Below are 27,385 nucleotides of genomic sequence, written 5' to 3' on the forward strand. Positions count from 1 at the left end.
CAGATGAGCCCCAAAGTAGGCAACTACAGATTTTTCCAACTTTCGTGTGCTATAGCCCATGAATTTTTTTATCTGAAAATCTTGAAACAAAATCGCCTAAATTTTCCACAGACGTCCGTTAAGACCGTAAAATTAAAATAGTACAACGTACGGGGAAAAATGGTGCATTTTCAAGTTCAAATGAGCCTCAAAGCAGGCAAAGACAGATTTTGTCGATTTTCGTATGCTATAGCTCATTGATTTTTTCATTCAGAAATCCTAAAATAATATGACCGAATTTTTTTATGGACGACCATAAGGACCTTAGAAATGAAATAATTTGGTTCAGTAAGGAAAATTGTGCATTTTCAAGTTTAAACGAGCGTCAAAGCAGGCTAAAGCAGATTTAATCGATTTTCGCGTGTTACAGCCCATGAATTTTTTTTATCTGAAAATTTTGAAACCAAAAGGAAGAAATTATTCATGGACGTCCCTTAATACCTTAGAAATGAAACCAATTCGTTTTGTGGGAAAAAGTTTTGCATTTTCAAGTTCAAACGAGTCAAAGCCGGCAAAGACACATTTTATCGGTATTTGTGTACTATAGCTCATGAATTCTTTTTGATATGGAAATTTCAAATAAAATGGCCTAAATTTTTATGAACGTCCATTAAGACCTGGATCAATTTACCCGTGGAGAAAAATGGTACATTTTCATGTTTAAACGAGCTCTAAAGTAGGCAAAGACACATTTTATCAATTTTCATGAGTTATAGCCATGGATTTTTTTAGAATCGAAAATCCAAAAACAAAATGGCCGAAGTTTTTCATGGACGTCCGGTAAGACCTTAGAAATAGAAGCAGTTTGTCCCGTAGGAAAAAATTGTGCATTTTCAAGTTCAAATGAGCTCACAGCAGACAAAGACAAATTTTACTGATTTTTATGCGCTATAGCCTATGTATTTTTTAAATCCTAAAATCCCGAAATAAAATGACCTAAATTTTTTCATTGACGTCTGTTAAGACCTTATAAATAGAACAAATTCATTCCGTAGGGAAAAATGGTTCATTTAAAAGTTCAAACGAGTCTCAAAGCAGGAAAAGACATATTCTTTACTAATTTTTGTGTGTTATTGCACACGATTTTTTTATTCAAAAAATTATGAAACAAAATGGCCGAAATCTTTACTGGACGTCCATTAGGACCTTAGAAATAGAACATGTTCATCCCGCGGGAAAAAATGGTGCATTTTCAAGTTCAGATGAGCCCCAAAGTAGGCAAATGCAGATTTTTCTAACTTTCGTGTGCTATAACCCATGATTTTTTTTATCCGAAAATCTTGAAACAAAATGGCCGAAATTTTCAATGGACTTACGTTAAGACCGTAGAAATGAAAATAGTTCAACGTACGGGGAAAATGGTGCATTTTCAAGTTCAAATGAGCCTCAAAGCAGGCAAAGACAGATTTTATCGATTTTCGTGTGCTGTAGCTCATGGATTTTTTCATTCAGAATTCCTAAAACAATATGACCGAATTTTTTTATGGACGACTATAAGGACCTTAGAAATGAAATAATTTTGTTCAATAAGGAAAATTGTGCATTTTCAAGTTTAAACGAGCGTCAAAGCAGGTTAAAGCAGATTTAATCGATTTTCGCGTGTTACAGCCCATGATTTTTTTTTAATCTGAAAATTTTGAAACCAAAAGGAAGAAATTATTCATGGACGTCCCTTAATACTTTAGAAATGGAACCAATTCGTCTTGTGGGGAAAACTTGTGCATTTCAAGTTCAAACGAGTCAAAGCAGACAAAGACACATTTTATCGGTATTTGTGTACTATAGCTCATAAATTCTTTTTTATATGGAAATTTCAAATAAAATGGCTTAAATTTTTATGAACGTCCATTAAGACCTGGATCAATTTAACCATTGAGAAAAAGGGTACATTTTCATATTTAAACGAGCTCTAAAGTAGGCAAAGACACATTTACCAATTTTCATGTGTTATAGCCTATGTATTTTTTAAATCCTAAAACCCCGAAATAAAATGACCTAAATTTTTCATGGACGTCCGTTAAGACCTTATAAATAGAAAAAATTCATTTCGTAGGAAAAAATGGTTCATTTTAAAGTTCAAACGAGTCCCAAAGCAGGAAAAGACAGATTTTACTAATTTTCGTGTGCTATTATGCACACGTTTTTTTTTTATTCCAAAAATCCTGAAACAAAATGGCTGAAATCTTTAGTGGACGTCCATTAGGACCTTGGAAATAGAACATGTTCATCCGCGGGGAATAATGGTGCATTTTCATGTTCAGATGAGCCCCAAAGTAGGCAAATGTAGATTTTTCCAATTTTTGTGTGCTTATAGCCAATGAATTTTTTATCCGAAAATCTTGAAACAAAATGACCGAAATTTGCCATGGACGTTCGTTAAGACCGTAGAAATGAAAATAGTTCAACGTACGGAGAAAAATGGTGCATTTTCAAGTTCAAATGAGCCTCAAAGCAGGCAAAGATAGATTTTATCAATTTTCGTGTGCTATAGCTCATGGATTTTTTCATTCAAAAATCCTAAAACAATCTGACCGAATTTTTTATATGGACGACTATAAGGACCTTAGAAATTAAATAATTTTGTCCAGTAAGGAAAATTGCATTTTCAATTTTAAACGAGCGTCAAAGCAGGCTAAAGCAGATTTAATCGATTTTCGCGTGTTGTAGCCCGTGAATTTTTTTTAATCTGAAAATTTTGAAACCAAAAGGAAGAAATTATTCATGGACGTCCCTTAATATCTTAGAAATGGAACTAATTCATTTTGTGGGGAAAACTTGTGCATTTTCAAGTTTAAACGAGCCCTAAAGTAAGCAAAGACAAATTTTATCGATTTTCTTGTGCTATAGCCCATGGATTTTTTTTATCCGGAAATCCCAAAACAAAATGGTCGAAATTTTTCATGGACGTCATTTATTACCTTAGAAACTGAAACGGTTCGTCTCGCTGGAAAAAATAATGCATTTTCAAATTCAAACGAGCACCGAAGTTGGAAAAGACAGATTTTATCAATTTTCGTGTGCTATAGCTCATTGATTTTTTTAGATCCAAAAATCCTGATGAAAATGGTTAAAGTTTTTAATGAACGTCGATTAAGACCTTAGAAAAGGAACTAGTTCATCCCGATGGGGAAAATAATGCATTTTTAAGTTCAAACGAGCCCCAAAAAAGGCACAGACAGATTTTATCGATTTTCGTGTACTATAGTTCATGAATTTTTTCATTCGGAAATCCAAAATAAAATGACTGAAATTTTTTATGGATGTCCGTTAAGACATTAAAAATAAAACCAGTTCATTCCGTGAAGAAAAATGGTGCATATTCAAGTTCAAACGAATCCCAAATCAGGCAAATGCTGATTTTATCGATTTACGTGTGTGATAACCCATGAACTTTTTTAATCAAGAAATCTCAAAATAAAATTGTCAAAAAATTTCATGGACGTCCGTTAAGACCTTAGAAATGAAATCAAATAGTACCGCACGGAAAATGAGTCTTTTTGAAGTTCAAACGAGCCTAAAGCAGGCAAAGACAAATTTTATTAATTTTCTTGTACTATAGCCCATGAATTTATTTGATTCGGAAATCTCAAAATAAAATGGCCAAAATTTTTGTGGACGTCCGTTAAGACCTTTGAAATGAAACAAGTTTGTCCCATAGGAAAAAATGATGCATTTTCAAGTTCAAATGAGCACCAAAGCAAGCAAATTAAGATTTTACCGATTTTTGTATGCTATAGCCATAGATTTTCTTATCCGGAAATCCCAAAATTAATTGGCCAAAATACTTCATGTACGTCTGTTAAGACATTAGAAATGGAACCAATTTGTCCCGAGGGGAAAACTAGTGCATTTTCGAGTTCAAACAAGCCCCAAACAAGACAGACACATTTTACCAATTTTCGTGTGCTAATAGTCCATGAATTATTTTTGATTTGGAGATTCTGAAATAAAATGGACGAAATTATTTATGGACGTCCGTTAAGACCATAAAAATGGAACCAATTTGTCCCGCGAAGAAATTTGGTATATTTTCAAGTTCAAACAGCTCCAAACCAGATAAAGACATATTTTTTCAATTTTTGTGTGCTAATAGCCTATATATTATTTTAATCTGGAGATTCCAAAATAAAATGGACGAAATTATTAATGGACGTCCGTTAAGACCATAAAAATGGAACCAATTTGTTCCGCGAGGAAAATTGGTGCATTTTCAAGTTCAGACGAGCCTCAAAGCAAGCAAAGACAGATTTTATTAATTTTCGTGGTCTATAGCCCGTGGATTTTTTTCCCGAAAATCGTGAAATAAAATGACCAAAATTTTTCATGGACATCCGTTATCACCTCAGAAATGGAACCAGTATATCCCACGAAAAATCGGTAAAATTGGGAGTTTACCTACTCTGAGGCTCGTTTGACCTTGAAAATAAGCCGTTTTGACCGTGTTGACCAAATGACTCCATAGATAAGTTCTTAAAGAACGTCGAAAATTTGTGGCAAAAATAACGTCGGAATTCCAGATCACCAAAAATTTATAGACTATAGCATACGAAAAATTGCAAAATGGGGGATTTACCTGCTTTGGGGCTCATTTGACCTTGAAAAATGGATTGTTTTGACCGTGGTAATCAACTAGCTCCATAGCTATGTTCTTAATGGACGTCGACAAAAATTTTTGGCAAAAATGACGGTGAAATTTCGAATCACCAAAAATTCATGGACTCTAGCACATGAAAAATTGATCAAATAGGCTGTACCTGCTTTGGGTTCATTTGACCTTGAAAATAGATCGTTTTGACCATGACATATATATATATATATATATATATATATAAATATCTCTGTAGTAATTTTGTTTAAAAATTAGTTATATATATTATATAGAACAGATACTTAAATGACAAATCAAAAAATATTGAGACAAACTATTTGCAGTTCCTTTCTCGGTAAATTACTACATTTTCAGTTCCTTTGTCTAGATATGTCTATTTTGACTTCATCTATGTTCCATTCTTAACCCCCACCACCCCAACAAAAACAACTCACCATTTTCTTCATCATCGTCTTCTTCAGGTCTATTTTCAAGAATTAATTTTTCAAGACTTCCAACTGTAAGTCCTTTTACTCTGATCTATACTCATATATTGTCTTAATTATCCACTGTGGTTTCATATTTGTTCATTATGCTACAGTATGTTTGTTTGTTGGACTAAATTGATCTGAAAGTGGTCAATCAAGCTTAAAAATTGAATCTTGAAGGATTAAATCTTAAGGGGTTTGACTAAAAATTCAATCTTTATGTGTTACATCTTAAAAGGGATGTGTAATTTAGTGTATAGATGAGAATTTTTTTGTCTTATTGATGTTAAAATCATTGGATTTTGGAGATTGGTTGTAGAAATATGGGATTCATCTGGATTCAGTCAACATGATGAGTATGCTGAAATTATTCAGAAATTTTTTAACTTGTTATACTGATATTGAGATTTAGAATTTGTTCAAATTTGGATAATTTATGTAGTAAATAATAAAAGAGGGTAGAGGAGATGGTGTGGGGGGGGGGGGGGTAGGGGGGTCAGGCTTACTGATGTAGTACCAAATTGTAGGAAATTGAAGTATGATTTAAGCGATTTTAGTTATCGGGTATTTGAGCTATTATCTGGAGATTTTGCATTTTGAAATGCTATTGCTATATCCACAATGCAGACCTTCTTCTTTCTCTTGAAGTTTGTGTACTTCTCGCGATAGCTAAGCTGGTTTAATTTCCAAAGTCTAACTTCTAGTGGATTTACCGCACTGTGAAGTAGTAGCTCAGTGTGTCTGAGGTCAAGGTGAGCCAAAAAATTTGAGGGACCCCTTTCAATATTTTTTCATTATCAACTGTGGTTTCATATTGGGACTAGTTTCTTTACTATTTTGTTCATTATGCTAAAATCTGTTCCTTTATTGGACTAATTTATATATCCATGTGCAAAATTTGATCTGAAGTGGTCAATGGAGCTAAAAAAATCAATCTTGATGGATTAAAATCTTAAAGGATTTGACTAAAAATTCAATCTTGGTTACATCCAATGGGGATGTATCACTTAGTGTAGAGATGAGAAGGATTTTGTCTTGTTGGTGTAAGAATCCTGGGATTGGAACTTTCTTCTGGAAATAGCAATAGCATTTCAAAATGCAGAACTTTGGGTGCAGAACTTTGTTTTATTCCGTGATTAACTTTAAATGTTATGGTTTGCTGCAGTGACTGTATATGTGTTTGATAGTACAAGATGTTCGACTGTGGTTCCAAGTCCCAATATGTTGGGGGCCAGCGAGAGAAGTTTGTAAGGTACTAGAATTCATTCTCCTTTAAGGTTATTAATTTTATTTTCTTTTCACTTGATTTTTTTAGTCTAAGGACCCATTTGGACGTACAATATGAAATCAGATTGAAATGAAGTTGAAGGTTTGTTTGGACATGCAATTTGGATTTCGTGAGTTGTACTTTTTTTCCTCATAAACATAAGAACCCCACAAGTTGTGAAAACTATCAAATTTTCCCAATTCTTATATAATCTTACCAAATGAGTATTGTAGGCTTACATGTTTATTGTAGGCTTTTACTATTGTACTTCACATTTGAAGGATTTTCAGGCCTAGTAGTTAAAACCAATGTAGCAAATATGATATTTTTGCAGTATAGAAATTTAATTCTGATGAACGAGGAGACTTAACATTAACAGTGTGATTGTTACAGTTTTTTCACTGTTGTTCTTCCCTGATTATCTTATCTTCTTTTTGGCATCTAATATTGCTTCTTCACATTTTGGTTTAGGTTGGATGACTTGGATTCTAGACTATCCTCTCCTTCTGCATCACTAACAACAAATACATGTGGCTTCAATATTGAGGGTTTAAAACGTTCAAGCCATGCGACTAGCAGTCCGTCAAGGTCTTTCAAGAGAGGAGTGAAAAAAGGATCCGAAGGACTTAAATCAATTGGTCGATCACTGGGATTTGGTGTCTCTCGGGCTGTATTTCCGGAAGATCTGAAAGTTTCAGAGAAGAAGATTTTTGACCCTCAAGATAAATTCCTTCTGTTATGGAACAAACTGTTTGTTGTATCATGTATTCTAGCCGTGTCTGTGGACCCACTGTTTTTCTACCTTCCAGTTTTTGATAACAAGTCAAATTGCCTTCAGATCGATAGGAAGCTAGCTGTCATAGCCACTACCCTACGTACAGTGATTGATGCTTTCTATCTTATTCACATGGCTCTTCAGTTCCGCACAGCTTATATTGCACCTTCATCTCGAGTTTTTGGACGGGGTGAACTTGTGATAGATCCTGCACAGATTGCTAAAAGATACTTGCGATTCTATTTTATCATCGATTTTCTTGCTGTGCTTCCCTTGCCGCAGGTTAAAAGAAATACATTTCTCCATATGGAAGTTTTATTTGCTTTAGTAGTCTACCATGCCTCTGATGGTCACAGATTGAAAAAAGATACTAAACTATGGTTTTCCTTCTTTACATCATAAACCCTCTTTTAAAGGTTCTTGCTGATCTTATGTGTTTCCTGTTTCTTTATATGTTAGGGCAGTCATCAAATGTTTTATGTGTGGGTTTAGTCTTCTGCGTAAACACTTTTTTTGAATCATAGAACAGTACTGCTTATCAATAGGTGAATCTGTGTATTCTAACTTACTTTTCTTTTTATGCATCTATGCAGATTGTGGTCTGGAGATTCCTGAAGAGCTCAACAGGTTCTGATGTCTTCACTACAAAGCAAGCTTTGCTTTACATCATCTTACTTCAGTACATCCCCAGATTTGCCAGAGTTGTACCCTTAACTTCGGAATTGAAAAGAACTACTGGTGTCTTTGCTGAAACCGCATGGGCTGGTGCGGCGTCCTATTTGCTATTGTATATGCTTGCTAGTCATGTAAGCTCACAAGCATTCTCTTTTACTCTCTATGATATTTTTGTGTTTTTGTTCTGTTTGTCGGTCTGTATGTCACTTCCTTTTGTTTTCCTCTTGTCTATGCAGGGGAAGTGGGGCTAGCTAAGTATAGATTTGGGAAGGAGGGTTAAAAGGCCTAGATTTTTTTCATTTTCTTATCGTAAAAGATTGGAAAAAAAGGCAGTCTTGTGGTCCAGTTCAATTGTTGGTGATAGTGACACAATGGGTCACTTTTAATATATATTTGCATTGTTTCGTGAGTTGAAATTTGGGATTTTTTCACTCGCGAAAATATTCTTGCACCATGTGTGTAGGTATGATTATTCTAAGTTGAAAGTTTAGAATGTGTTAAGAGTCATGTTGGTGGCTTCTTTAGATCTATGAGTCTAGTGAATGCACATTTGTCAATTGCATGGAGTACGTGAATATCGTTCATTTATCTGTTCATCTTTTTTGACTCACATCTTATTTTATTACTTTTGAAACATGACAAAGGCTAAACTTTTAGGTCCAAATGTATGATCATGATCTACTTTCTGTTCATTAGACATGTTTTTCACTTCCCTTTTTTATGTATTCTTTGCAGATAGTTGGGTCTTTTTGGTACTTGCTAGCTGTGGAACGCTATGATACATGCTGGCAGCAAGCTTGTAAACACAATGCAACGTGCAACACTGATTTCTTGTACTGTGGGAATCAGTACATGACGGGTTATAATAGATGGAGCAGCATAAGTGAATCAGTTTTAAACAATGCTTGCCCTGCAGATAGTGACAACTCACCATTTGATTTCGGGATTTTTGATCAGGCTTTATCGTCTGGCATCATTTATTCCATGAAATTCGTGGCTAAATATTGTTATTGTCTGTGGTGGGGGCTGCAGAACTTAAGGTGAGTTACTTTAACGCTCAGCTGATATTGTGGTTGTCTTGATTGCTAATGTTGTTTCAGTCTTCATTTCCTTGGTTAATATTTCCATCTTTAGATTAAAGTATAAAATTCACTGCTGAGAATGACTGGTAAATGAAGTTTGATTCATGTTCCCTGTCCAATATTGCATTTTTTGACTTACGGGCTTTAATGTTTATCATATGTGTTAGAATGTCTCATATTGGTTGAGTAAATGAGTTGTTGTCTCCCCATATTACCATTTTTATTTCTATAAAGAGTTGTCTCCTCGTATGGTCTTAGGAAATTCTCAACTCAGGAGCAATCTTTCGGGATTGTGTTAGGTCTACGTTCTATTTTCTTAATATGGCCTTCAGACCCATCCCTACTGTTATTGATCTGTGAAATGTTGGACTCCTGCGTTATATTATGCGATCTCCAGCTTTGGCGTGTGTCTGTTTTTTTTGTTTTTTTTTTTTTTTTTGGGGGGGAGGGGGAATCTTCACCTAGTAAGCTAGCTTTTGGGTAGAGTTAGGCCTAAGATTTATTTTCTTAACAATCTGAAATAACAATGTGCAAATGACCTTCGGGACACCTGCATCTCCTCACCCTAGGCATTCAGGTGGTGGTAGGGGGTGGTGTTCTTTCACATTCTCGAATGGTATCAGAGTAGAGAAACCTCGACAAAAAAGTATATTGTATTAGGAAGTGAAACTATCTGTCATTAGTTACGAAATGGGAGAAGAGAATTGTATGAAGCAGAATTGCAATTATACTCGGTTTTGTCTGTACTTCTGTAGCAGAATGTGCACTTAGACTTTAACATCAATACAACGCCATGAATTTCTTCAAGAAAACTCGAATGATTTCTCTCGTGAAGACTCAGTTCTTTAAGGAGTTTATCATGGTAATATGTCTGAGGTTGCTGATTACGTAAAACAAACAGGAAGTCTACTTTGGTGGAGAACTTTGATGTTGCTCTGGACTGTAATCCTTTTCTCGTTTTGATAAAGTTAAAGAAACATGGACGGAGGGAGTATTAGTTAATTTTTTCTATTATAGGATCATACTTCAAGAATAACAATATAGAAGAACCATGACCACTTCGAATCCCATTCCGTCATAGGCACACATTGTTAAGTAGTATGCTCAAAAGTTGGATTTTGTAACAGAAAATTTACCAAATTAGAAACCGATGATCCTTTTTATGGAATGCTGAAATGCATTATTTTTGCTTGATAGCCCCGCTTCTGACATTTTGCATAATCTACTGCACAAATACTTGTAAAACGTAGCATTACCAATGGAATTAAGGACTCTTTTGATATATAATACGCTGCATATCTGTTAAATGCTGTATTATTTGATTTACAATTGATCTTTGCTGAACTTGTATTAATGATGATCTCTTTTTTTTTCTTTTTTTTTTTTGTTCTTTCTGTCCATGCAGTACCCTCGGACAGGGACTTCAAACTAGCACATATCCCGGGGAGTCTATTTTCTCTATAGGATTGGCTATACTTGGGCTCATTCTCTTTGCATTATTGATTGGTAACATGCAGGTAATGATGGACTGAATTGTACGTTTCTTTCTGTCAGTTCCATTTGAGTTTAGGCAGTAGTTATTGTCGATATGACGGAACTACCATCGGGAGAAGTATGTAATTAATAGTTATTTCGAAGGATGAAGGAATATTGAAGCTTAACGTGAAGAGTTGGCTCGAAATAAAGCAACACTTTTTGTTTATCAAATTATGAATTATGTGGAAAGCTAAAAAGTGAGATGTAGAATCACATGGTTACTATTTGCAAGATATCTATTTTATGGCATTTACGTTCTTCGCAATGCAGTGTTTGGTAATGACATTTGTATCTCTTGAGAAACCTGCGCTCAGATTTTGGTGCTTTTCTGTTACAGACGTATCTACAATCTCTTACCATTCGACTAGAAGAGATGAGAGTTAAAAGGCGTGACTCAGAACAGTGGATGCATCATCGGTTACTCCCACAAGATCTCCGGGAACGGGTTAGGCGCTATGATCAGTATAAGTGGCAGGAAACACGTGGAGTGGATGAAGAGAATATAGTCCAGAGCTTGCCCAAGGATCTTAGGAGGGATATCAAACGTCATCTTTGTCTGGCTTTAGTGAAGAGGGTAACCAACCAACTCTTATATTTCTGTGCTTCTGTTACATTTACACATTTTATCCACTTGTCTTTGGGCGGAGATTGAAGTATGATTTTTAGATCCCAACGAAGATAAAACACTAGGTGATCTCTTCCCATCTGTCTAAGCTTTGGTGGGGAGTGGTATCTGATAAATGTTGCTGATGGGAGGTAGCAGGTATTACGGGGAATTAGTCGAGGTGCACGTAAGCTGGCCCGGACACTGCGGCCATAAAAAAAAAGTCTAATTCTGTTGTTTCATTGTTTCCCTTTTTCACAACTACATACTAATGAGATGATGGGAACTAGTTGAAAATGTTCACTCCACAACAGGCGTCGTCTTGTTGCTAACTGTTGTTGGAGTCGGATTCTATCTGGTTGTGTTTTACTAATAATCTATTTGTCATTGATTTCAGGTTCCTCTATTTGAGAATATGGATGAAAGGTTACTTGATGCTATTTGCGAGCGTCTGAAACCATGTTTATATATCGAGAACACTCACATTGTTCGAGAAGGAGATCCGGTGGATGAAATGCTCTTCATCATTCGCGGCCGCCTTGAGAGTGTGACAACTGATGGTGGTAGAAGTGGTTTCTTCAACCGTAGTTTGTTGAAAGACAGCGACTTCTGTGGAGAGGAACTTCTAACCTGGGCACTGGATCCAAAATCTGGCTCTAACCTCCCATCTTCCACTCGTACGGTGAAAGCTCTTACAGAAGTGGAGGCTTTCGCTCTTACAGCAGATGAGTTGAAATTCGTTGCCAGTCAGTTCAGACGTCTTCACAGTAGGCAAGTTCAGCACACATTCCGTTTCTACTCACAACAATGGCGGACTTGGGGTGCTTGCTTTATCCAAGCAGCGTGGAGGCGGTACACAAAGAGAAAACTTATGGAGCTCCAACGGAAGGAAGAAGAAGAAGCCGAGGCATTAGCTGCAGGTAGTGGTAGTTCCGGTGGCCCGACTTACAGTATTCGTGCAACGTTCTTGGCATCGAAGTTTGCAGCAAATGCCCTCCGAGGCGTTCATAGGAATCGGAATCTCAAGAGTGCTAGGGAGCTGGTGAAACTACAGAAGCCTCCAGAACCAGATTTTAGTGCAGATGCAGATTGATTTTGTTTTTGAATATATGCTCATTCTGATTTTGGTGAGTTTGCAAAGAGGCTTTAATGTATAATTTTATGATTTAGAGTGCTACTGCAACAATATTGTGTAATTAAATATGGTTAGTATGACCTCTAATTCAAATCTTTATTGAATTTATAGCTATTTATGAAAATTTATATGATGTTGATATGAACTCTTAACCCTAGCCAGAGAAAGAAAACAACTTTGGTGATTCATGCTGAAGTCTTTGTAGGTCATCGATAGTGGTAAGATTTTGTGTTAAATTATGGGTAAATTGTGATAGCTGGTTAACAAAACTTCAAAATATAAACTGACTAGATTAACAAATAAACCATCCTTTACGATTTTTTTGGTACAAGAATAATATTGTCAACTAAAACATGCCGTAAATGAGGATTGAATTGGCCTAAAATCCTCTTAAAATGTCTCCATACAGAAGGAAAAAAATAAAACTAAAAAGAACAAATAGATTCGTGGAAAGGTGTTGGGTAGGTTACAGGAAGCAACTTTATACTATCAAAACCTGGAAGCAACAAACAATCTTGGTCCACAGTATGATATTATATGCGGTCTCTCTGGAACTGCAATACGACACTTTAGTCGATCTTCACAGATGAGTAGATGAGCCTTGTGAACCAGAAGCAAGCGTAGAACCCGATTGTGCCAGTCAAGACAAAGAAAGCATATGATGCAATCAACATGTAGCCAAAGTAGAGCATACCAGATACGGGCTTTGTGATCTCGAGCTTCGTGAAGAAATAGAATGCTGCATATAGGAAAAGGTAGAGAGCTGATGACCCTGAAGTGAGGTATGACCTCCACCACCAAAGGTAATCCTCACTGCATAGCTGGAAATAGCAGAGCACAATGGTGATCTCGGCACAGGTGACGATAAGGATGACGAGCACAATGAAGAGGAAACCAAATATGTAATAGAACTGCTGTAGCCAGATTGAGGTGAGGATGAAGAATAGCTCGATGAATACGGCTCCAAATGGGAGTATGCCACCGATAAGGATAGAGAACACTGGGTTCATGTACCAGGCTTGCTCTGGTACTTGTCGAGGGATCTTATTTGTTTTCACAGGATCCTCAATAGCTGGCTTCTTAAAACCAACATAACTGCCAACAAAAACGAGTGGTACAGCTATGCCAAACCACAAGAAAACTAAAGCAAACATGGTTCCAAAAGGCACTGCCCCTGACGATTTCTCTCCCCAAATTAGAGCATTCAACACAAAGAAAAGAACAAAAACAACTCCGGGGAACATGAGTGCTGTCTTGAGAGTGATTTTCTTCCATTCAGATCCTTTGAACATCTTGTAAAGGCGGGCTGAAGCATAACCAGCAAAAACACCCATGAAAGCCCAGAGAAGCAACATTGCTGTCATCAATCCTCCCCGATTTGAAGGGGATAAGAATCCAAGGACAGCAAATGTCATTGTAACTACTGTCATTCCAAAGAACTGGACACCAGTACCAACATAAACACACAACAGATCAGAGTTAATTGGAGGCCTAAAGACATCCCCATGGACCAATTTCCATCCTGTTTCTTCTTGAGCCTCTTCCTGGGTCTCTAACTGATTATACTTGGAAATGTCACGGTAGAGGGTCCGCAACATAATCATTGCTACCATTCCCGACAGGAAAAGAACAATCATCAATGAGTTAACAATTGAAAACCAGTGGATCTGATCATCAGCCATCAAAAGATAAGTATCCCATCTTGATGCCCACTTGATATCACTTTCCTGAGAGTCGAAGAACAGACACGGGAGTTACAAATTCATCACAACCAGCTAGCTTGCATGTGCTATTTATGTTGGCAACGAACTTTCTTTTAATTGTTCATGATTGTTACAAAGTAAAACACCGTCTTGAGAAAGTTTCATGAGAAATTCAACATCACCAGTAAAGTTTTGAATAGGACATTGGAGGTACTTTTGGGCATAAAGATAATGGCTGACCAGGGTATCAGGCTAGTAGTATATGCACTTAAACAGTAGAAGAGTCAAACACGGAGACTTAAAAAGATAAAACATTATCTCCATAGTTAGATGTCGTATACCTCAAATTCAACATCATATGTGAAGATGATTTCCTTCTTATCTTCAACCTCTTGGGGAGAATCAGAACTTGTAACAGTACGTTTGGCATGGGGATCACAAGTGGTCAATCGATTTTTGCCATTCCATTCCCCATCATATTCGTGTTTCACACTGGAAATGAAAAACACAATTTATAGATCAACATTCATGACAAAGAAACAATAATTGAAGTTGAAGCATATAGACCACACAAAATTACCTGAATGGTTTCACTTCAAATCCTACAACTCTCGCAGCATCAGTTTGTGGATCCTTGTGAAACTTGACAGTGAATGTCAGATGATTATGGATGAAATGCTTCTCCTCCTTGCTCTGAAGAGTAAAAAAATGCAGAGGAAATAAGTTCACAATACCTCCAGAGTATTACAAACCAAATTCACCAAAAGAACATTGAAGAAATCTGATACATACTCCAGCATATTGTCCCTTAAGACCAACATGAAAACCATGCTGATAGACTGTAGTGTCCAGATCAGGCCTTTTGATAGGCATAACAAGAGGAAGATTGTCCAAGATCCTGTTAAACGTCACATCTCATGTCAGACCCAATACTATAGAACCAGAAAAAAAGGAAACAAAATTTAATATGCAGAGTCCACAAGAGATTTCTCACATGTTGACCCGATACTCATCTTCAATCTTCTCTTTTAACTCTTTGGCATTCTTTGCATTGAGAACAACACGACACACAACATTGCACATCTGTGGTTCTCTCATATGGAACTGCATAACACATTTTCCAGTCAAAACAAATTCCCCCTTGTTCAAAGAATAAGACAACTGCACACTAGCAACCCAGCAAAACCCTCCACAAGAAGAAGATAACAAAGAAAAAGCATGGGGAAAAGCATATCTGAGATAAGTGACTAACCTCAAAAGGAGAGTTCTCAATACGATCACCACGAAGAACTTCACCAAGATTCTCTGCACTGTCAACAATTTGTTTTGGCGTGCAGTAAGGTAGGGAATAATAGGAATAAGGAAGTTGTGTTTTTGTAGAGGTCAACTTGTTGACTTTCACCATCAGAGGGTCACCCTGCCCCATGAAAAAGAGAGGTGAAAGAAATCAATTTAAGACAAAAGAACATTTTTTACCAGACTGACTAAGAAATTTTAGCGTGCTGAGGAGCTATTTAAATGTGGATACATGAACAAAATCATCATTTAACTTAAAGAAACTTGTACATAATTTCTTTGGACAAGAACAAGAAATGCTTAATAAAATTAAAGCTTTTTTCTGCATTCTGTCTACCAAGAATGTCTCTCTCTGACATTGCTCCTAACAATACTAGTAACAAAAGAAATTTCCTTTTTCATTATATCAATCTACAGAGTATACTCACTAAACATCTGAATCGACAACTAAAACTCTCAACAAGGACAACAACTTATACACCTCAATTCCAAGCTAGCTAAGGTCAGCTCTATGAATCTTTAGTCTCCAGTTAGCTCAATTTGGTCCCATTTCGTTCTGATATTCAAATGACAGTGATGATATTAACTTTGAATGACATCTTTTATAGAGATAAAAACAAAATATTCAAAAAAATTCTGATCCTACGTGGACACAATGAACACTTGATATAGTATATCAACCAAAGACTAGAAGTAAAACCAATAAACACAGAAAAGTTAGTGATGGTAATTAGCCAAATGCACGGCAAAGACACAATATATGAAACACCAAAGACATCCTAATTAAAACCATTGGCCCAACTTGCAGGCATAGACAATCGAAACGCCCATAAACTGCGGTGCTCAATAAATGTTGGATAGTAGGATCAACCATTTGTATAGCACATTCGAAAGTACAATGTTGATAATACTTCCTTCTTTTTACGAATAGAATGTTGATAATACCCGATTAAAACCATGTGTTTCTCTTGTACAAGGGGGAGTTGATTCAGACCATGACAAACACATCAAATCTAACAGAAAAAAACAGTAAAAACTACAGACACTAGACGACCAAAACCACTAAAATCCATTAAATGATATGCGTAGATCTAACAGAAACAAAGTGTTACATAACATCGGTCAATCTTACTAAATTTATTATCATTTTACTCTCAAACTTCCTAATCTACACCAGATCTAACATATAAGCCGCCAAATATCCAAATCTAAACTTATATCACCAAATAGCACATGTATCAACAAAATAGAATCCAGTTACATACTGCATAACAGCACACAAACTAGAATCGAGATCAACAAAGTACACTCATTTCTATCTCTAACCTCCAATATTCCCACCGAATAATGTAATTACAACAAATCGCACACATAAACACACATAAATAGCACAAAATATTAGCATCGAGATCAGCAAAGGAAGCTCATTTTTTCCTCCATCATTCTATCTTCAACCACTAATATCTTCACATAATCATGTAATTACAACAAATCGCACACATACCACATAAATTAGCAACGAGATCAGTAAGGAAGTTCATTTTTTCTCCAATATTCTATCTCAAACCTCCAATATCTCCACATAATCATGCAAATACAACAAATCGCACACAATACACACATAAATAGCACAAAAAAACAGCATCGAGCTAATATTTTCCTCATCATTCAATCTCAAACCTCCAATATCTCAACATAATCATCTAATTACAACAAATCCTACACTACAGCTGGAAAATCTCACCTTCATGAAATCCTGCGGAGCAACACCTGGTAGATAAAAACATTGAGCTTCAAATGAAAACAAACATATCAGCACAAAAACCGAGATCCACCGGTGAATCAACTGAGGCCTTACGACCTCCATAGCTCTCTCCCTCACTGAGATCTAGATCCACACACACAAGACACACAGTGAAAATCAAAATCCGAGAGCGGTAGAGTACAAACTCCGCTTCTCTCTCTACAAACTTTCTCTCTCTATATGTAAATCTTTCTTCAAAGCTTTGGTGATATATATATATATATCTAAATGATACACACAAAGTTAATTAGTGAAGAGTGGGGTAAAATGTGGATTAAGGAAGTGATTAAGAGATTAATTATGACGCGTCTGTTGTATAATGAACGGTTTAGATTGGATCTGAATGACTGCCGTCATATATATATAAGTAATAAAAAACATTTAATGAAGTACTAATGGATTATTATTGGTAGATTATTAGATTTAATTTGTATTTACTTGCCAAAACTTTTGTTTATAAAACCATCTTATTTTCTTAAATTTTTTTTCTTTCTTTTTATTATGTAGGGAAGTCGTTCTCCTATTTTAAAACACTTGTCATGTTTTATTTTTTGAGAATTGATTTAGTTAATTTCAGAGTTAAATAAATTAAATTATTTTAATGTTTAAAATAAAATTTAAAAATTCAAAAACTATTAAAGAAATGTTATAAGATACAATTTAAAAAGAAGCATCTTAAAATTAGGAGCAGATCTGGAGGGAGTGAGGATATTCACCCGAACCTGATTATAAAAAAAAATTACAATGTTTTTTTAATCAAAACAATAAAAATTTACTTAGTGATTAAGGAGTTCAAAATTCACTTATGAGGTACTAAGTTCAAATCTTACTTATATTAATAGTTTTTGAATCTACATAGTGAAAATTTAAATTCGTAACAATTTAATATATTAGATAAAATATGTGTAATTTAATTCATGAAAAAAGATGTAACAAGTAATTTGAAATGAAGGAAATACGTTTTAGGCTTATAAATACCTTTTTTCTTGTTGAGATTTTTATAAATTTGTTTTACTTAAAAGAATAAATAGATCAATCAAAATTGACACCGATTTTTACATTGACAAGTTTTGAAGGTTATATTTAAGAAAAATTCAATACCAGAATAAGGGAAAAAGGGTAAATATTTTATAAGATTATCATTGAAATTTATATATATAGTATATAGAAGTGGGAAAAAACATGTATATGCATGTTACATTTTTGCAACTTAATATATTAAAGTTATTTTTCTTCTCACTTATCTTTAATAATAAATATTCGATATCCAAAATTTACTAATCGAACTTATACGAGAAAATCAAAGCATTTCTAATCATGATCCTTTTTTTTCATTTATCAAACTCGAATCAACACCTTTGATTGAGGTTGATTTTACTTATCATTCAGTTTATTATAATCCTTGATGGTATCATAAATATACACCAAAAAAATAATATAATCAAACTTTTCTATATAACAATTATTTTCTATAACATCTTTTTTTACTATAACTGATTTTACTTATATTATTGTATCATAGCAATCAAAAAGTATTTTGAATTTTTCAAAAAAAGTATTTTTTGTCATACTAAAGTCTTTTTCATGGCAATTACTTTCACTTTAGAAATATTAAAATTTGGTAGAAAGCAAATTGAATCACCAAGCAATAAACAAAATTCCAACTGTAAGAGTACTTAAACAAGAAATAATTTGAGTATTTAATTACCTAGATTAGGACTACCTACTTGTATATGACTAAACAAAACTTTTATTATAACACATTAAAAAAATGTAAGTTTAATTCCTAAAACATACATATATAACAGAATTACACACACTTACAATAACACAAAATGGTATTAACCATTACTGGAATTTATTATCTGTCGTGTTTCTCTATTACACGCTTCAAAGAAAACATTAATATTAATTTCACTGAATAAGAACATGGTTCAGTATTGTAACCAACAAAACCACTCATTTTCCATTTGTTAACCAACAAATAAATCTTTCAACTTATCTCAATGAATTCACAGAAACAAGATCTTTGAGCCAATATACCAGCAACAAAAGAGAAAAAAAAATCAATCAATAAATAACAATGCACAAGAGCGAAATGGCGAAAAGTTCAACAAGTATAGTTTAGGTTTCGTTTTCAGGGGATGCTTCGGTTAGCCTTACTGAACGAGGAAGCATGAACTCGGCGTATACAGGATAATGAGAAGAAGGATAAAAGCCATCAATGTTGTCGCTTACCACCTCACACGAGACGGGTATGAGAGATCTGCCTCTGAAAAGGATCCAGTCAACATGTAGATCCTGAGTTTGGCGATCCCAGCACAAGCAAAGTGCTCGGAATATTAACTTGAAGAACTCGAGTGGACCTTGTTTGGTACCTGATAGAATCGAACAGTCATTTTCATCACATCATATATCGGTATGTCAATATAGCAATGGAATTTTGGAGGATTACACAACCTTTGAATCCATGATACGTCCGTATAAGGGATACGTTTTTTCTCACACGAGCATTTGGCCAAACATCTCTCATATCACCGACAACTCCGTGCTCTCTGAGAAATACAACATGTCAGCTATATCAAGCATTTTAGCTCATATATAGAACTAAGCATGGTACCATTTCGCTTCACACTTTAGTGGTAACCACCGGTGGTAGAGCCGGATTTTTACCACATGAAGAACCCGAAGGTATTCATCATATACTATATATACATAAAAAATAATTTTAACCATGTATAAACAATGTGATTTTCAAACCTGGCTGCACTCCTGGTAATCACCGACAGGCATGCAATCTAGGCGATGACAAAAATGTAAATCATAATTTACTATAGCTCGCGCTACTAGTTTAGTTATTTCTTTTTCTGTTTGGTAATCAATGTTCATAGAAAGCAAAAGTTATCATAGCTCAAATGCGAGGGGAAAAGGTTGTTTCCGATAGATGCTCGGCTCAAGGAAAAGCAAATGAAAGCAGTTCAGAAAAAGAAATAACGGAAGTGAAGAAGTCTTGGCAAAGGGAAAAACAACATTGATCAATAATATCTCCCGAATTTATTCACACGGCACAGTATGACAAGGCTTTGAAATCTATACGGCGCAGAATAGTAACGAATATTGTCAAGTCCTGAACAAATATGTCCTCTGGGGTTAATGTTCTAATAATACAAGTACAGTAGTTAATGATTTTCTAAACTCGATTATGTCTGAATAGCAACAATTTTCAAACTACATTTTGTAATCAGTATATTCCAAATGTTATATTGGAAGACGACAATCAGTTATTTGCTTATTCTATATGATAGATTAACCTGGCCGAGTAGAAACATCCTACGAGTTTGCCAGTTGTCAAATCACAACTTAAGGCAATATATCCCTTGTTTGAGTAGTTAAAACAGGCCATATTCCGTGGTCTGACAGGAAAACTAAGTAGTGCCATTGCAAGGTCGAGTTTGTGAATAACTGAATATAGTAAGCAAGGTACTATAATGGTAAGACTGCAGAAGTGATACAATAGAAAATAAAATGCCAGCGGCATTATTACCTAGATCTCCCAAGAAGAAAACGACCTGTAGTGGATTCCTTTTGGGTATTAAATCCCCCACAGTACACAACGGATAAGCTAGGGGGCAAGGATGCAATATGCTGCCAAGTGAGCAAAGCACCTCGCCTGCGAGCACGGGGACTGAACTCATCCATGGTTGTATTAACAATCTGAAATGAAAAACCTGGCGGCTCAACGCCTTTCAGCTGGAATGTGTAGAGTCTATGTCAAGGGAGCAAAGCACTCAATAATACATGCAGTAAGGGGTCATTTCGTTGCCGGTTAAAGTTATGCAGGTATTAGTTATTCAATAATCCATGAATATTTTTTTACCTTTCTCCCGGAGTTAAATTATAAAAGTCATGTTTGGCCATAAAATTCTAAAAGTCATATTTGGCCATATCACTCACAAAAATTCCAAAACAATTCCAATTTGTATTCATGGCCAAACACAACCCGGGAATCTCAGTAGCTCAGGTGGTTCGCTAAGGGCTTGATTCCCCATCATGCAATTCCCTCCCCCATTTCCCTTCCCCTTTGTAATACACCAATTTCCAAATACCATTTTTCACTTTGAAAACAAAAACGAGTTTTTTCAAATTTCGCAATTTTCATGGCACAAAGCAACTAATAACATGGTAGTAGCTCTTCTACTTTTGGATAGTTCCCTTCCTAGCCGGCAACCAAACGACTCCTAAAGAACAACGATGAAGGTGAAAAGACAATTAAAATTAAATAGATCAAAAGGATATTGCCCATGTTGCGGTGCACGGTACTGTAGAACCCCAAGACATACTTCCAGGCACCGAAGGTGATTCAGACAACCAAAATGTTCCCCCTTCTAAAAGCTCGACCTTCAATCGAAACCAGATGATCTAAGATAGCTTGTATAGAATAATTTTGTTTGATTTTCTCTAAGCCAGATGCTGAAGTTACATAACAAAAGAAAACATGGTTCTTTAGGGGGAAGAAAGACCTTTTCCTTGTCGTAAAATATGGTACAGTGCTGATCAGAAGTGTCTTCAGCTCCTTTTCTTGATATTCCAAACTGTTCATAACCTAGTTGGTAAAAATAAAACGATACAAATAACGACCAGCCATTAGCTCTTCAACATAAAGAATACTAACACAAAAACATAACTAGTGTAATCCCATGTGTGTAGGCAGACCTTACCCCTACCTTGGGAGGTAGAGAGGCGGTTTCTGATGGGCCCTCGGCTCAATGATCAAGAATACTAACACTCCAAAAGAAAAAGGGAAATCATAAATGTTGTCATATTATACTTATCAATAATATAAAATTAATTACTAAATACATCCTTGTATTTCTTAAAACACATGAGGAACTCCTTAGACTGAATATAAACAATGTATTGTAAAATGCATTATCTTATTTTCCATGAATAAAGTAAACTTGGTAAAATTATACATTCTATTCAGCAATCAAAAAAAGAAGGAAGAAGGTATTCAAAAGTCTATTTTTGACGACCAAGGAATCTGTTGTTTCAACTTCGAAAGTCGGGAATAATGTACTCATCCCTCTACCCCTCCCCACTTAATACTAGACAACCATGTTTCAAGCTCATAATGTGTGTCTACTATATCCCACTGTACTACTTTACTGTTAACAAAGTCTTTAAAGTTACTCTAGTTTCTAAGGTTCATATCTATCATACACAACGATCATTTGGGGAGGACATGATGATAAGAACAGGTGATCGAGGCAGATACTTCATCTATCCCATGTGAATAGAATGAACACAAACATTTCTTAGGAGAAAATTATGTATAGCTTTAACATTTGTTTGCCTATTACCTTCATTGTTTTTGCCTCAATTTGCATCATAACATGTAGAACCATCTTGATTCAACCCCTTTTCTCTCCCTACATATTCCCTCATACTTTCTAAGTCATAGACATGTTAGTTCCTACAAGTCCAGAAATAGGATATGTACAACAGTAATGCCTATTTTTTCATTACATATACTAACCTTCTCTCTGGTGGACCAAACACTAAAACATAGTCATTGTTTGGGTATTGAGTTGAACAAGCCGAGCCAAATCGAATTAGAGACAGAGTTTATTACAATACTATGTCAAGCTGAGATCAACCAAACTTGCCATAATAAGGAGTAGAGCTGAACTAAGCTATAATATATTCGAGCTAGACTTAACTGGAGACAACTCTTCAATATTTGTTTTACGAAAATCAAGTTGAGGTTATACAGTTTTAAGGTCTAAGTTTAGTTGGAGTGGAATGGTTATCTGAAAAACTAGTTTACCAGGATATAGGGTGAATATATACCACTCTGCAGTTCATGCCTTAGTTACTATTTTCTGGAAAACCATCTTCAAGAAATGGTACAACAATCTTCAGAAGAAGATGAAAGTAAAAGCCAAAGGTATCTCCTATCCCCAAACAGCTTTCTATAAACTGTAATTCTTCTATATACCATCCCCCGTGTCTTCTAATCGGAGATCTTTACATGGTAGTCCATCATCCACATTCCTTACACCGCCTCATTGAACATTATGACCCTCGTTTAATGTATTTGAGTTGTAAGATACTTATTTGAGTTGCCAATTGTGCTTGCCTACCAACCTACTTAATGTTTACAATGTTGCTTGGACTCTTCAAATATGTTGCAGTGTTCGTGTAGGATGCTCCAAAAGTAGTGTGTTTTCTTGAGGATCCGACATGAGGGCAGCAACATTTTTGGAGAGTCTAAGCAACATATATATTTCTAGAAGGCTGAACTTATAACTATATACAATAGAAGCTCCCTCTTGACGAAATGCTCAATATCTTACTCTTCGTAGCATATTTGAACAAACACTAAACTCTGGTCCATAACTCCATATACGGAAATATGTTCTTTACATGACATAAACTCAAAGTAAAGACGACGACTCTCAAACTGTCATCTATCTCCCCAACAACCATTTTCTGGAATGTCACACACAAAGAACAACCAGAAAAGTTGAAAACAAACATCTTCAATTTAACTTAGCTATACTGGCTACAACATTACACCCCCCACCCAAATTCTCATATCCAATTGATTCTGAGCACAAGCATGTGAGCACTTTGAAACAATTCTTCAGAAAAGCAAAATAACCTATTCTTCCCAGACAATGTGCAGAGATAATGAAGCTAGCTATAGTTCACAACTAACAACAATAGCACACCTAAACTATCACTTTTTCGCGACTTTCATACCTCAACCACCCATGGTTCTCTCTACCTACCTAAACTCTCATTCGATTTGTATTAAAACACACCTCGATGCTGAGTTGGTCAAATATTTGTTCCCAATCAACAACAACCCGTGTACGCCTACTCAGCATCGAGGTGTGTTTTAATACAAAGGAAGTGATAATTGAGATATAAAACTCGCAAAAAGGTGAGTTTTTTTTACCATTAACTCAAAATAAGATCAATCTAAAATATTTACCTTGCAAGCACTGCTGAATATAGTCCAACTGTGACTTCACACCTAAAAAGCAAACACAACCAAACATTGATTAACAAATGGCTGCAGAAACAAAACACAAATCCAAAGAACTGCAAAAAAAGACACAAAACCCATAAAGCAAATCACAAATCAAAGCAACCCCAAATCACCCATTCCAACAAAAACCACAGAAAACCCAATCAAGATCCACCTAAATACAGAAAAGTAACCAAAAAAAAATGAAACTTTATTCAAACCTTGTTGGGTACAGAGAATCATAGGAGAATAACTTGTAATAACACTTATACACAAATCTTTCCTCTTCTCCCATGTGTTTGGACTGTCCTCTAACTGATCTTCAAGAAGATTAAAAGTCATTACACTCAAAGAAACACTCATTTTTTCCAAAAAAAATTGAATCTTTTTCTGTATAATCAACTAAAATTGTATCTTTTTTATATAATCAAATACCCTTTATCTACATGTTCATGAATCAATCATCAAATACAAATTCAAGAACAAAACAACAAAAATCAAGATTGTTTTTTTTAAAATTATTTTCTGAAAGTTGTAAACTTTTGAAATGCAGTTTTATTCAATTTTAGCTAAAGAGAGCAGCAGACAGAATCAATCAAAGACGTGTCTGAAACCCAGAAGAAAACAGTGGCCATTTTCAACTTTCGCACGTGCCAAGTCACACGTGTGAAATGGATCAACAACAGTTGGACTAATTTTATTTTATTTTTGCTATTTATTGTTAAAAAAAATAATTCAAATTAACCAACGAAACGAAAGAAATGTGGAGAGTAAAACAAGAATATAAAAGCAAAAATTTGTTCATTTTATTATAATCCCAAAATTTGATAGTCACGTATAAAGCCATTCATACACAAACTATGAAAATAAAAAATGATTACAAGTCTCGGTGGCTTTGTTTCTCAAATTGAACAAAACATAAGATAAGGAACAAGAGAGTTCGTCGCAATGACAAGTAGCTATATCTCAAAAGTCCTCCGACAAGCTCCGAAAATAGGAGAATTTTCGGAGAAGAAGAAGGGCAATCATACTGTTTTGAGCTCGGAACCTTCACAAGTGTAGAAGCAAGGAGTTAGACCGACGAACACAAGTAACCAATAAACAAGATAAAACTAGCTAGAAAATGAGTACTTTTTCATTCCAAACAAACCTTCTTAAACTACAATATACATATAAATCAACTCATCCTGACAATTTCGCAATACACCATTCACAAGGCTTTAACGATCACAGTTCAATATGTCTATCACAAGTAACCAAATGCATCAAACCACAATATACAACTCTTGCTGGAATCATTTCTATTTGGCACAATATTACTAGCCAGAAATATTTCTCTTCAATTATTATATATCACTAGTAAGAACCTTTACCCTTTGCTTTATATCACATTAATTGCAGAAACGATTCCCCTTGGGCACATTATCACTAGTCAAAATTATTTTCTTGCGATTTCGTATCACATCACAAGTCGAATCATTTTTCTTCGACTTTATATTATGTTACTTATCCAAATCATTTTCTTAAACATAACATCACATATCTCATCACGATACACAATAATGTTAATGCAATAAATAATTTCACACTAATACTAATAATTGGTTAAAAAACATCCAAGTGTATCAAATAGGTTCAATTTTACCCCTTGTAGTATTAGATACTTGTTAATATAATAATCAGAAAAATAAATAAGCCAAAAATAAATAAAATTGGATGCATTTAATTAAAAAATATATTTCATCATTGTTTGGGAAGATCCCTAGAAAAAATTGATGTAATTGAGAATAATTTTTGTTTTAATTATTCTTCTTTCTTCACTATAAAACCATCATATTGTGCTATTAAGTTTTCAATCACATATCAAAAGTTTTAATTTAATGGACAAATCTAGAATTTTATATTTTATATTTCTCCTAGTAATTTTCACTTTCTTTTTCCTTTCATCAACAGTAAGTAATTTTTTTTTTAATTTCTCCAATTAGTTACATTGCTACTTTATTGTTATTTTTCCTTTTGTTGGTTTTGTTTACTATCTTCATTGAACCATCTTTTGGAATTTAATTAATTAAATTTTAGATTTATAAACATGATATTAGAACAAAATTTATTATTGATATTCGATCAGTCATATTATATATGTTATTTTTACGCTTTAAATGTCCAATTCTAAACACGAAAATAAATCTAACAAATGGTTATATAACTAGCATCGTTAACTTTTAAAACTGAGTTATTTTTGCCGTTTTTTAAATAAATCTACATGTGCTTGACCTATTTACCCAAGTTTTATACAACTAATTAAACATATATTAGGATAAATTAATATTATCAGGGGTGACTCAAACAATATTGGTGACTTAAAATTACTTATGATTCAAAAAGTAAATATGTACTCAGCTAGATCATTGGAAAAGAATCTTTTATAATTCACCCTTAAATAAGATTAACGTTAAATTACTATATTTAGCTATAAAATTTATCCGTCACATATTAAAAGAATCTCAATTATTTGTTGGTGCAGATATTGTAAGAGTTGAAGGTGGTGGTCTTTGTAAGATATGGAGTGGACAATTCAAAGGGCCATGTTTAGTTCCCTATTCTTGTGATGAGACATGTAGGTTAGAAGAAGGGGCTCTTCATGGAGAATGTGAATGGACTGGCATTAAAGGATTTGCTTGTATTTGTATAATTGGTTGCTAATTAATTTATAATTGTATTTAGCATTCAATAATGGTTTAAAGTGGCACGGTCAGGAATTTCACGAAGAGTGTTCTGCATTTTATTTATGCATAATAAAAGTTGATGAAAAGAAAATATTATAAGTTGTAGAACTTTAAAAAAGAAGAAGACAGATTTGGGGATAGATTCTGATTCGAATAAAATGAATAACAAGTTAATAAAGAGATTATTTTTTTCTTTACTACAATTCTGCTTTGATAATATTTCTTTTAACGAATCATGAAAATAAATAATATCTACGTAAATCTTATTTTACTCATTAAGTCATAGAAATACTCCATATATGTTATTGTTGTTGTCATTGTAGTGACTATTAACCGGTTGATATTGTTTATAGAATTAATGTGTATAATTTTAAATAGAAGTTATTAAAAGGAAATTAAATTTATAAATATTTTGTAAATTTAGAGTATGCCTTAAATAGAGTTTTAAAATCAGTTATATGTGCACTAAAAGCGCATTTCATAAAATTATTTTGAGAAAATTGAATAATGTTTTGGTTTAAACAAAACAAGTTTGGTTTGACTTTTAGGTAAAGTCCAAGATTATTTTTTGTTTTTAAAAAATAGTTTTAAGGCTATGAGTACTTTCTGAAACTACTTTGACTATATAATG

At 34.5% G+C, this 27,385-nt stretch overlaps 3 protein-coding genes across 4 annotated transcripts; 1 reads left to right on the top strand and 2 right to left on the bottom strand.

The window, feature by feature from the left end:
• The first annotated feature begins 4,933 nt into the window (after positions 1–4,933).
• LOC101267716 (probable cyclic nucleotide-gated ion channel 5) lies at positions 4,934–12,313 on the top strand. Of its 2 annotated transcripts, XM_069286889.1 has the most exons (9): positions 4,936–5,147; positions 5,743–5,867; positions 6,281–6,367; positions 6,854–7,439; positions 7,751–7,963; positions 8,568–8,872; positions 10,320–10,431; positions 10,788–11,024; positions 11,452–12,313. In XM_069286889.1, exons 3-9 carry the CDS (start codon positions 6,309–6,311, stop codon positions 12,145–12,147), a joined length of 2,208 nt encoding a protein of 735 aa, XP_069142990.1. In that variant the 5' UTR covers positions 4,936–5,147; positions 5,743–5,867; positions 6,281–6,308; the 3' UTR covers positions 12,148–12,313. The 2 variants fall into 2 exon arrangements, with proteins under 2 accessions (XP_004242592.1, XP_069142990.1); XM_004242544.5 differs by lacking the exon at positions 5,743–5,867 and having other exon boundaries at positions 4,934–5,147.
• A 155-nt stretch (positions 12,314–12,468) lies between these two features.
• On the bottom strand, positions 12,469–17,420 carry LOC101268005 (transmembrane 9 superfamily member 9). The gene is made up of 7 exons (XM_004242545.4): positions 16,933–17,420; positions 15,145–15,309; positions 14,887–14,996; positions 14,685–14,790; positions 14,473–14,585; positions 14,234–14,384; positions 12,469–13,916 (listed from the first exon to the last, which is right to left on the bottom strand). Exons 1-7 carry the CDS (start codon positions 17,053–17,055, stop codon positions 12,759–12,761), a joined length of 1,926 nt encoding a protein of 641 aa, XP_004242593.2. The 5' UTR covers positions 17,056–17,420; the 3' UTR covers positions 12,469–12,758.
• Positions 17,421–18,818: 1,398 nt separating this feature from the next.
• On the bottom strand, positions 18,819–24,734 carry LOC101268290 (uncharacterized). Its single transcript, XM_004242546.5, has 7 exons — positions 24,250–24,734; positions 23,993–24,034; positions 21,513–21,595; positions 21,289–21,390; positions 20,537–20,751; positions 19,453–19,547; positions 18,819–19,370 (listed from the first exon to the last, which is right to left on the bottom strand). The coding sequence occupies exons 1-7, from the start codon at positions 24,389–24,391 to the stop codon at positions 19,117–19,119; spliced, it is 933 nt and encodes a 310-aa protein (XP_004242594.1). The 5' UTR covers positions 24,392–24,734; the 3' UTR covers positions 18,819–19,116.
• Positions 24,735–27,385: the final 2,651 nt, after the last annotated feature.

Source organism: Solanum lycopersicum, chromosome 7 (genome assembly GCF_036512215.1).
Source record: "Solanum lycopersicum chromosome 7, SLM_r2.1".
NCBI lineage: Eukaryota > Viridiplantae > Streptophyta > Magnoliopsida > Solanales > Solanaceae > Solanum > Solanum lycopersicum.